We start from the raw sequence: 12,380 nt of genomic DNA on the forward strand, positions 1-12,380 counted from the left end.
TCTTTCCCTGGTCTTCAACCCGAACCGCTAAGTGATCCAGTAATTCCCTAGCGAAGGGATTTCCTGATGCTTCCATCAGTTAGATAAGTGGGTCAGAGCAAACTGTTACGATTCAGATGCCTTAGTCAGTATTTGCACAGGCTTACCTAGGGCGCGGAGTCTAACGGCCTTCCGGTCTTCACCAAGAACCACCGCAAGGTAGGGTGGACTTTGCTGCCGAAGAACCGCAGGTAGCGGCCCCCAGGTTAGCCTACTGACGTAAGGGAGAAGGTTCTAAGTGATGGGTAGTCAAATAGGCAATATGACAAAGTGAGGTAAATACAGGCACTAACCGTGAATTCCAGGGTTTGAAGGTCTGGAGCAGTAACCGGCTAGATAAACGGAGTCGGTGGAGTGCGTAGCAGGAGATGAGTCCAGAGGAGTTGAAACACAGCCGGGTCGGTACACAGGAGGTATCAGGTATACGGTGCCAGAGGGAAATCCAAAGAGTTGTCGGTAACACAGCCGGGTCGGTACACGTGATGGTCAGTCCAATTCGCGGTGCCAGGGATTAAGCCAAAGAATAGTCAGGTCACAGCCAGGTTGATACACAGGAGTTAAAGGAATATAGGAGTACACAGGGAGCAGGGTCACAGGAGTCAGATACACAGGAACAGGTAGCCAGGAACAGGAAACACATTGCTCTGACACAGATAGCGTGTCAGAGCAGGAATAAGTAGTTTTTGAATTCCCCGCCCAGAGTCACATGACCCCTGCTGCGAGAATCCGGAAGTGCAGCGGCGCCATCAGGGAGAGCGCTCACCGCTGAAGATGACAAGCTGCCAGACCTGACAGCGCAGCGGAGCGGGGAACAGGTAAGATCCTAACACCAGGGTCTCTTCACCTCCCACCCTTTGTGCATCTCGAGGCACATATGGAAGGTATGTAGCTGTATTTAAAGTGCCACATCGTTTGATGGTGATGTTTGAGGGTGCCATCATAGCTAGTTCCCATTTTGTGAACCTAGCTGAAGAGACATGTCTGGTTTGAGCTGAATTCAACAGAGCTGATACTGCATGGGGTGTATAGACAGTTGAATTATGTCCTAATACTATGTCCTCGCTCTTACTTACCAGAAAAGCAGTTGCTGCTACACTTCTTAGACATGTTGGGAGTGATCTTGCCACAGTGTCCAATTGTGCACTGTAGTATGCTACCGGTCTGTTAGCATCACCATGTGTCTGAGTGAGGATACCTGCTGCACAACCATCAGCTTTCGTATAGTATAGCTCAAAAGGCTTTTCATAATCAGGTATTCCCAATGCAGGTGCTCTAGTCAGACTATCTTTAAGGTTAAAGAACGCTTACTCTGATTCCTCTGTGTGTACGACACGTTCTGGTTTTGAGAAAGAGACTTACTCCTGCAATTGTAATGCTAGAATAGAAAAAGCTGGGATCCAGGATCTACAGTATCCACACATCCCCAAGAAGGTACGGATTTGCTTCTGGTTCTGCGGCAGAGTCATGTGTTGTATTGCCTCAATTCTGTCCGTTGTCAAATGTCTTAGCCCCTGGGTGAGACAGTGTCCTAAGTATTTAACCTTAGTCTGACATGGCTGTAACTTGTCCTTTGCAACCTCGTGCCCTGTTTGTGAGAGATGAAGTAACAACAATTTAGTATCATGTAAACATGACGTAAAAGAATCAGAGCACAACAACAAATCATCCACATATTGAATCAGAACAGACACATTGCTTGGCTGGAAGGATTGTAAACAGTCATGTAAGGCTTGGGAGAAAATACTGGGACTATCAATGAACCCCTGGGGAAGTCTAGTCCATGTATATTGCACCCCCGGGTAGGAGAATACAAAAAGGAATTGGCAGTCAGGGTGAAGAGGGACTGAGAAAAAGGCAGAACAGAGGTCAATGACAGTAAAGTGACTAGCAGACGGTGGAATCTGCATGAGGATGACAGCTGGATTGGGCACTACGGGGAATTGGCTCTCAACAACTTTATTAATCACCCTTAAATCCTGGACTAATCTTTAGCCCCTCCCCCCACTCTTCTTCACAGAGAAAATGGGACTATTGGCCATGCTGGATGTACGAATTAAAATCCCTTGTTGCAACAGCCTCTCAATAACAGGATACACCCCTAATTCCACCTCCGGTTTTAATGGATACTGTGAATTTTTTGGAGCTATCCTACCACTTTTTAGATTTACCATCACAGGAGCTACATTTGTCATCAATCCAGTGACCTGTCCATCTTTGGTCCATAGGGAACCCGGTATTTCCAGCAACATCCCCTTTACCTGAGATGGAGTTTGTTCTATAACGGTAGAGTGTAACATTAATCCTTGAGGGGTGTCCAATATATCCTGTACCTCATGCGCGACCTTCTCTGGTATATCTAGGAATACACCATCAGGGGTACAGTATATGACACATCCCATTTTGCACAACATATCCCATCCCAGTAAATTAGTAGGAGCTGCTGCAGCCAAGAGAAATGAATGCTTGGTATGCAGAGGCCCAATAGTAACCTCTGTGGGTTTAGTTAAAGGGTAAAGTAGTACTCTCCCCGTTACCCCCATAGCTGGAATAGTTTTGGTAGTTACTTGTAGATTATAAGGAGAGGTTATCACTGATCTGGCCGCCCCTGTATCAAAAGTTTGTTTCCTACAAGCTATGTCAGCTATCATTGTAGGTTCTTCCCTCAGACTCTCAGTTAACCTCACTGGCTGTAGGCTACAAGTATGAACTGACCCCTAGCGCTGACTACCGCTTTCCCGCACAGCATTTGATGCTATAACATGCGCGGGTAGGTGTGAGTATTCTATCCTATGTGAATTTCTCCTTGGTGTGTATCTATGTGACCCTCCTTTAGGTGTACTGTATCTTTCCTTTCTGCAATCCTTCCTGATATGTCCTTCTTCATCGCAATTGTAACATCTCAATATTCTAGGTCTCCTGTTATGTGGGTTGTATGCTGGTGGTCGTGTATGCATTCCCCCTAGAGATTGTATACTTACCGTCATTACCCTATCGCTTTTCTCTTCTTTCTTCCTAAAAATATTTTTGTCATGCTCCACAGCAGACTCTCTAAGGGAATCTACTGTGATGCCCCTCCGATTAGGTAATGAGGTTTGTACTCTTGTCTTTAAATTTTCTCTGAGACCATCCATTAATACCCCTAGAGCCACCTCCCTGTGATGTGGATCCTCTCTTATGTCGGTTATCCCAGTGAACCGTGTTATTGCTGACAGAGCCCTAGTGAAGTAATCCGATGCAGTATAACTATCTTTTGTTTGATAGGGAAAATTTTACTCCAATTCACTACTACAGGAAAATAGTGGGCCAGTTGTGAGATAATTCTAGCTATATTTTCTTGGTTATTTTCATCTGTTAAGGTTTTGTCCTCCTCCAATATACAATCCTTAAAAAACTTTTGTATATCTGTATTGGTTGGAAGGCAGGCCCTTAACACCACGCGCCAATCTTTATTGGTTGGCTCGTGTGCATTTGCTAAGTTTTTAATGAACTTCTGACATCTGGCCAACTCTTTTCTAGGGTCTGGGAAATCAGTCATAATAGAATGTAGTTCAGATCTGGTCCAAGAACAATGCACTGCTACATTCCTGATGGGAACTATACCATCCTTATCCGCCTTCCCATTAGGAACTGCTATTGTGCGGACAGGATAAGCACCAACTGGTTCACTACATTCAGTATTAATCTCAGAAGCTGCTGTTTCAGTACCTTGGGTGTTCTCTCTCCTAGTGGTCACCCCACTACTCTCACCTATCTCAGCCCCTGCCCCTGCTGGTGGGACCGCTCCCTTTCCATACTTGTGTTGTATTTCTAACATGTTAATAGCATGGGCAATGGCTGAGATCACAGTGGGTTCATCCTCTTCCTCAGAAACACTTGTTTTAAATTGACTCAAACAGGATATAACTTATTAATTTCATTTTTATCATTTTTAGTAACGGCTGTACTTACCCCCCCTACCGCATAGGGCGGTGGGGGCGCACTTGCGCATAGTTCTCCATGCTTCTCAACAGCTACTTCCGCTATGCGAGCGCTTTTTTGCCACGCCTACTTCTGCTGTGCACGTGCTGCTTTGCCACGTGTTCCCTTCCATTTGCCACAACTTTTAAGAATCATTATGTTTAGTTCTCACTTTTGTTGATTTAATCAACCAAACCTTTTCTTCAACGTTATTCAGTACCACTGAATTGAAACTACCTATCATTGGGAAAGGCCTAACACAATCTTTGGTCATCTTGACCCATTTGTCGCAATATGCCGTTGCGTATGCACCATATTTCTTACACATAAGAAATCTCGCTGAATGAATAGGCACACCCTTAAGCAGTACATCGACCATCTCTAGCGTATGCTTAGCACCCATGTTGAACAATTTCAGGCCCCAGGAATACCGCAGTACCCTATCTATCCAGCCACTACTTTCAACACCCTGCCACACGCAACCTTCCACTAGAGATCTTTAACGGCCGTGGACGTATTTGCTCAAGCTGCGTCCACTCGCTTACTCTCATACTAAACGAGGACCCCTAACACAGAAATATCAATGTGAACCACAGGAATACCGCAGTACCCTGTCTTTCCACCAAATCTGTTGAGTAAATTTTTCACTGGTAGCACATAGTTGAAATAATCAACCAACCTTGCCAATATAATTCCTCCAGCTGCTTTCCCAAGTCACAATCACGGCCTTACCATGCAGTACGATAGCACCGCTTAAAGCTACTAATTATCAGTAAACGTTGCGATTACGTACAACTGCTGATGAATAGGGGATTAAAATGATACTAAACATGACATAGTTCCTGCAACCTGAACCTTTGATATCACTAACATGTATATAACTTATAATACTAAACATAAATACTGCTATATTTAGGCATAAATAAATATGTGTTGCAACTACAATTAATGTGTACTAATTACAAATGTGTGCGTTCGTGTGAATGTGAGTAAAAGTGTAAAACCTGTTATCGTCACATGTTGCGGCTGGATTCGCCCCTTCACTCCGTAGCGTGCTCTTCGCATAATTTCAGACAAAGACAACCAAACCTGCTCGATATTAATTGAAATTACTTTATCCAATTAGCTGACTTCGACAGGTCAGGCTGCTGTATAGGCGCCGGCATTGCTCTTTTAACGTTGGCATTGTGACTGTCGACAATGACACTGTCAACATTTTGAGGCCGTCACCAGAATGAAAGCGTCAGCATTTAGCCTGCCAACATTTTCATGTCAACAGGTTAACTGCCGACATTTCCATTGTCGGACATATGACTGCATCCAAGTGGGTATGATAACACTCGAAACAAGCATTTATAGTGTCAAACACATTTATGTTGATTTTACATGTATATAAATGGGTCTCACACTATATGTGTACATGTATGCTTGTATAGTGTACGTGTACTTTACATGTAAAATGCATTTAAAAAAAGAAAACACCAGTCACTTTGAGCAATCTTTTAGACAGGAGGTTTAAGCTAATATCCAAAGAGCTTTACATGGGTCACTTTTGAGTAGATGCGAGTGAAGTGCTGTTGATTCATTGCTTGCTAGAAATGATTGATGGAGAAATTAGATTGTAAGCTCCACCGGGGCAGGGACTGATGTGAATGATTGAAAAAACATTCTCTGTAAAGCGCTGTGTAATATGTTGGCGCTAAATAAATAAAGGGTAAGAATAATCTTGAGCCTGAAACAATTTAACAGCATTTTACAAGAATTTGCCTTCTGTCTAAAATATGTCGCTTGTAAGCGCTGCCAACATGCCCTTATACAGAATGAGCCCTTGCACTCTGACTGTTGCTTGCACTCTATGTGCAATCAACAGTCAGAGTGTAAGAGCTCATACAAAGGGGCCCTTGTTTTGCTCCCGAGGTGCGTCCAATTCAACATGTGGTTACCGCAGCTGTACAAATTGAGATCATTGATCGCTCTAGCAAACAGGGTGTCAGTACACTGACAGTTTCCCGAATGCTTGATGGCCCATGACCTCTGTTTATGGGCCATCATTCGTTCTGGAAATTGTTCCACAGAGGTGAAATAATGATCTCCCTAGATAGTGGCAGAACAGTTCTTAGCTATGAATATTTGTAACCAGAAAAAAAAGGCACTTATGCAAATCAGAATTGGAAAATGTAACGGAATGAACTGTGCCACAGTTTAGCGATTGCAGTTTTGTTAATCATTTAAATTCCATAAACATTAGCATGTACAAACCAACAAACATAATTTCCTCCAGCACTCAGATGCTTAATACAATAAGATCGGATTTAAAATCTGTATTTCAAAAAATAATAAAAGCCTTTGCTTAATATGTATTTTCTGACCCCCATCCACTAGGTGTCCCTGGTAGGATAACCCTAGCCAAACGCATACCTAATTAGAATGGAATTGCAAAATTCACTAGAAGTTAACCGTTTCAGGCCCAATTTGGAGTTGCAAAATTGCATTCCGAAAGTAGATGCAAAAATATGTTTGGACACTTGCGCTTTCGCATCCCTGTTTTGAGTTGGACTTATCATTCTGGTGACAGTTGTATCCTTGGGATGCTGGGGCAATAGTAATTGTAAAACCTTTGGAAGACTGGCGTGGCAAGTATGATACCCGATAGTTCTAGCTATTATGGCACTACAGATCCTAGCAAGCTCTGGCATCCATTAGCTATTTGTGCATGCTGAAGCTTGTGAAGCTAAGAGAACCATTATACCCACAATAACTGTCATAGAAATAAGAATAAAGAGGCATACAAATGGTTAATTCTTTTTTTTTTTTTTTTTTTTTAAACAAAGCAACCTCAAGCCCCCTCTTTTTACCACTTAAGTACAGTGCAGGTGTTTTTTAGTGGTAATTTTCACCCACAACCTAATCCAATTGGCAAAAAAAAACAACTCATTGGAGACGAACACAATCGATACTTAAAAGCACCTGCCGCAAAATAACATTGAATGGATTTGACGTGGACACGCCTTCGCTGCTCAGCCAATCACAAGGGGCCAGTGTGGGAACACCTCTTGTAATTGGCTGAGTTGAATAGGCATATGCACCTCCTTTCAGTTCAATGTCATTGTGATGGATTGGGTCTTTAAAGCTGCTTTCTTGTGAAAATCAGCTGAGGGAATAGACCGTAACAGACAGGAAAACAAGAAGATCTCTAAGGAGATAGTGGAACACATTTGTGACCTTGGAGTAGTTTTCCCATTGGATGAAACTTTAGTTTTTAATGTTTAACCCCTGTATATTTCAAAATAATTATTCTCTCCTGAGCTGCTGTCTGAGTATCTCACAATCGCACAAACAAAAACGATATTCCAGCAGTAAATATTTCAATTGAAAATCTAGTTAAAAATACTGGGAACATTCACGAAAACTTTGTGCACAGATCACTGTGCAGAACAATATGTTGTAGCCCATGGCAACCAGGCAGATTCCATCCGTCATTTTTCCTGTGAGTTTAGAAAATCAAATTGAATGTATGTAGCTAGAAGTTACAGGGCATTTATCCTGTGCTCTAGATATTACAAATTTGCCCTGTAGTATTTAACCTACATACTCTGCATAAAAATATATTAAAATCACAATGGTGCAAATATTTCCTGTATATCCCAGATGTCAGACACTGCGACTCCACATTGTATATAGTCAACGATGGAAACGTCATTAATATATCAGATCAAAAAGAAAATGTGGGTTTAATGCTAGAATCAGTGAATATTCAATTGCCCTCTCCCACTATGGTTTGTAATCATCTTTAAACGTAATGAGAGGCAGTAAAAAAAATACGTATTTTCTTAGTTAAAAAATAATATACTAATATTACGAAGCTAATAATAATTTACAACACATCAGAGGTTTGTTAACCCCTTGTATGTAGTTTACCCGGACCATTATCCTGTAAACTGTGTTGAATTTCAATTTATTTGACATTTTCAGGTTGTATAAATAATATGTCATGTAAAAAATGATGGTTGTAAATAAACTGAAATGAAGAAATATTTTAAAGGATTAGCCCTGCCTTTAGATTGCAAGCTCATACGGGCAATGATTTCTATGCCACAATGTTTTAACTTATGTTTATTATGTATTATTTGCATTTGTATCGATCGATCTGTCTATACATCCATCCAGCTCTTTGTATGTTCTGTACAATAACAAAAATAGATGGGCAGCTTCAGATCCTCTCATATAAAAATATGAATCTATATAAAATGCAAGTTTGAACTTGAAACTTGCCTGTCCGCTTTATCCTCTAAGATGCTTGCATCATCTAACTGTCATTGCAACTGGTGATGGATAAATGTTCTTCCTAGAGGGACAAGTCATTAAGCTATCAGGAATGTCAGTGTCCCCTCTGCTTACCAGCTCTTACAAGGTTAATTAGTAGAAGTTTAAATCAATGTGCTAATTCTTCTAGACCATGTAACGAAACAAGGGGAACAGAGACATGGAAGGGAAGAGAGAAGGTTTGGCAATGAGCTAAACCAGAGGTGGCTGCTTCGTGTGTGACACACCCCCTGTTATTTGGCGTCTGGACGTCAGTGCTCTTTGGGGAGGGCGAAAGACTGAAGCAGCTTCTAGCTCAGTGACAGCCAGTCTAGTGTAACCGCAAAGGAACTCACACAAGGAGGGGGCACAGTCAATATCAGACTCTTACAATCAACAGATTGCATGGAAAAAAAACAAAAACTGATGCTACCCATTTAGAAGATCCTGAGCAACAAGGGGAGATCTTTGGAACAGGGAGACTGCTAAGCGCAGAGATGCCAATCACAGACTCTCTGTACAGATGTGATGGGCGCATCAGTGTGAGATTGTTGGAGTGGAAGAGGATGCACAGCAACGGAGGAGTTGCCGATCTGCTGTGAATAGGTGTTTAGACGGAAAGACTGAAAGGCACAGATTATGTGGGGTGAGGCTGTTTAGGGTCTCTTCAGCCACCCAGGGGCAGAGGTTGAGCTCCAATATTGAAGAGAGACAATAACCTAAAAAGGGAGAGATGACTGTGGTGTCCGGGGAGACCGTGGATGAGACACTGTTGTCCCTTAGTGCCCTGGGACAAGAGGGCTATGATCCAGAAAGGGTCACCCAGGACTGCTGTGAGAGGGTGGTCATCAACATATCAGGGCTCCGGTTTGAGACCCAGCTGAGAACTCTGGCTCAGTTCCCCCAGACCTTGCTGGGGGACCCAAGGAAACGGATGCGCTTTTTTGACCCGTTAAGAAATGAGTACTTCTTTGATCGCAACCGCCCGTGCTTCGATGCTATATTGTATTATTATCAATCTGGGGGCAGGCTCCGCAGACCGGTCAATGTCCCAGTTGACATCTTCTTGGAGGAGATTAAGTTTTATGAGCTGGGAGAGGAGGTCATAGAGATGTTTCGGGATGACGAAGGGTTCATCAAGGAAGAAGAGCGCCCTTTGCCTGATAATGACTTTCAGAGGCAGATTTGGTTACTCTTTGAGTACCCAGAGAGTTCAGGACCTGCTAGGGGCATTGCAATTATTTCTGTCCTCATTATTCTTATCTCCATAGTCATCTTCTGCTTGGAGACTCTGCCCGAATTCAAGGAAGAAGTTAGGCTCTCAGGTGAACATCTAGTGGTCAATGGAACCCACACTACAAAGGGAAATATCTTAACTGACCCTTTCTTCCTGACTGAGACTCTGTGTATCATCTGGTTCTCCTTTGAGCTCCTGGTCAGGTTCTTTGCCAGCCCAAGCAAACCTGCTTTCTTCAAGAACATGATGAATGTTATTGACATTGTGGCCATCATCCCTTATTTCATTACCTTGGGGACCGAGTTGGCTGAGCACAGTAACAATGGGCAGCAGGCCATGTCCTTGGCTATTCTGAGGGTCATCCGCCTGGTAAGAGTATTCCGGATTTTCAAGCTCTCCAGGCACTCTAAAGGGCTTCAAATCTTAGGCAAAACATTGCAGGCCAGTATGAGGGAGCTTGGTCTTCTCATCTTCTTCCTCTTCATTGGCGTCATCTTGTTCTCCAGTGCTGTGTATTTTGCAGAGACCGATGACCCAGAGTCTTTATTCACCAGCATCCCTGAAGCTTTCTGGTGGGCAGTGGTGTCCATGACCACAGTGGGATATGGTGACATGTACCCTCTAACCATTGGTGGGAAAATAGTAGGGTCTCTGTGCGCCATAGCTGGTGTCTTAACCATCGCCCTTCCAGTACCTGTCATCGTCTCCAATTTTAACTACTTTTATCACAGGGAGAATGACCACGAAGAGCATTCAAAGTATACCCACGTCACCTGTGGGCAGCAACCCTCTTCTTTTGGAGACCTAAAAAAGAGTGAAAGCAAACAGTCATTCAACAAATCGGATTATATGGAATCGGAAGACCCGGATGAATCCAAAAACGCACATTTCACTACCAACAAAAACTATGCAGAACAAAAAAAGTTAACTGAGGTATGACCTCTTGGTAAGTCCCCAGAACAATCGATCAACGCAGGTCTGTTGGTAACGACCTCACTGGTAGTGCTGGCAAGCACATCGTCACCAGCCTGTGATGTGTGCAAGAAGGTGACCATGCACTGTGGAGAGTGAAGAATATATAGTAAATGTTTAATAATGAGAATCCTAGCTGTCAGGTTGTCATAGAATTATTGCTTCTTCTTTTTTTTTCTAAACCTGTCAATTAAATAAGGATGGAGATGGTGTGGTTGTTTAAGAACTATAATGCACAATCAGCCTATACATAGTGGGAATGGTGATATTGTATAAATAGACAACTCTATGCAGAAATTGGCATATGACCATGGTTCATAATTGTTGGCTGCTTCTAAGTAAGGAGATTTATGTGTGGATCTGGCTTTCCCAAGGAATATTCTATCAGGCAGTGACAATCCACAGCAATCACACACTAGCACATCACTTAGATGGCAGAAGCTGTTTTGGATAGATTTTTGCAACCGTGCCATTCACTGACAAGGACTCTGATTATCATATGAGAACCATCGTGAGCCTCTAGGGCTGAACAACAGCTGTCTGGAGCTGTGAGCAGAAACGTACTCATCTAATTCAACGCAAGGTCATTGTTTATGGTTTATTTGCAGAAAAAAATGGGAATAAAATAATAGCATTATCATAATGCACTTTATGTTGGAACATACAGTGTAATCAAAAAAAGCCAATATACGGAAGAGTGAAGGCTCGCAGCCATGACTGAATGATTGGTTCATTTCCTCACCTTAGTGTATAAACATCTGCAGTTTTTTGCACTGTGTCTTCATTTGTTTACATCAATGCTTTTCTTGGAATTTTATTTTTTAACTCTTTGGCTGCTAGAGATTCCTGCACATCTCAACTTGGTGAAGGGTTAAATTTTGTGGTGTGCTTTCTTTTGTTGGTTTACCAAATATTTCCTTATCTGTAAGTGCCTTGTAAAGTGAAGTGTAAGGTAAAAAAAAAAATGGGTTGTGTACATATTTGAATCTACCATGCATTAGACCAGATGATAATAAATGACTTGTTTAGAGAAACTCTCCTCTGGGGGCCAGAGGTGAAAGAGGTTTGGCAGTAATGTATATTGTGGAATCGGTTACATTAATGTTAAATCAGCCATACATGCAGTAAAATATATTTTTTTACTGATATTTTTTTCATTGCCTTTGTTCATTTGGTTCCAAGTGATTTTATTGATCTATATGTTGAATACTATCACTGCACGATATTATCAGTAAACGTGACCTATCACTGTGATGACTCATCTGTTTCCAGGCAAAGATTACATAGAATAGAACATTATGGAAATTGACAGATACCAGATTAGAGTGCTTGTGTTTCAAATTGAAGTTATATTTCCCCTTAAAGTTTTATTTAAAGGGGAACTGTCATCATGATGTAAGATGCTATATAATTATTTATAATTTAATTTTGCAATTATTTTGATCACATTTCTCAAATTCTCATAACATTTCTCATTAGTGTTTTGTTGTCTGTTAAATGATTTTTCTCTAAAGTTTCTTAGCAGTGACATCTGTAATTTACATGTAAGTACTACCCAGGATACTAGTGAAAATAATAAACATAATAAAACTTTTTTTTTCCTATTGACAGAAATTGCTTTGCTTAACTAAAATTAATTTTACAAAACAAATTAAAATATATATATTTTGATGATATTTCTACTTTAACAAGAAGATTAAAGTAGACTCTTCCTTTGCACCTAGTGGATGCAGCCTTTTGTCAGCTAAACCAATAAGACTGCTTGCTCTCGTATATTGGTACAGTCCACAAAATGACTGCCTCCACTGTGGTAATGTGACAGGTGCATTTTACTATTGCTCCAATAGTAGGAAAAATTGTTTTTATACAGTCA

The 12,380-nt window shown here is 41.6% G+C and overlaps 1 protein-coding gene across 1 annotated transcript; it reads left to right on the forward strand.

The window, feature by feature from the left end:
- Positions 1-8,596: 8,596 nt before the first annotated feature.
- LOC142153010 (shaker-related potassium channel tsha2-like) lies at positions 8,597-11,960 on the forward strand. Its single transcript, XM_075210214.1, has one exon. The coding sequence runs from the start codon at positions 9,032-9,034 to the stop codon at positions 10,472-10,474; it is 1,443 nt and encodes a 480-aa protein (XP_075066315.1). The 5' UTR covers positions 8,597-9,031; the 3' UTR covers positions 10,475-11,960.
- The last annotated feature ends 420 nt before the right edge of the window (positions 11,961-12,380 follow it).

The sequence above is a fragment of the Mixophyes fleayi genome, chromosome 4 (assembly GCF_038048845.1).
Source record: "Mixophyes fleayi isolate aMixFle1 chromosome 4, aMixFle1.hap1, whole genome shotgun sequence".
Lineage (NCBI taxonomy): Eukaryota > Metazoa > Chordata > Amphibia > Anura > Limnodynastidae > Mixophyes > Mixophyes fleayi.

Coding starts and splice junctions, on each gene's coding strand:
- LOC142153010 (XM_075210214.1), top strand. CDS start 9,032: ATGACTGTGGTGTCCGGGGAGACCGTGGATGAGACACTGTTGTCCCTT.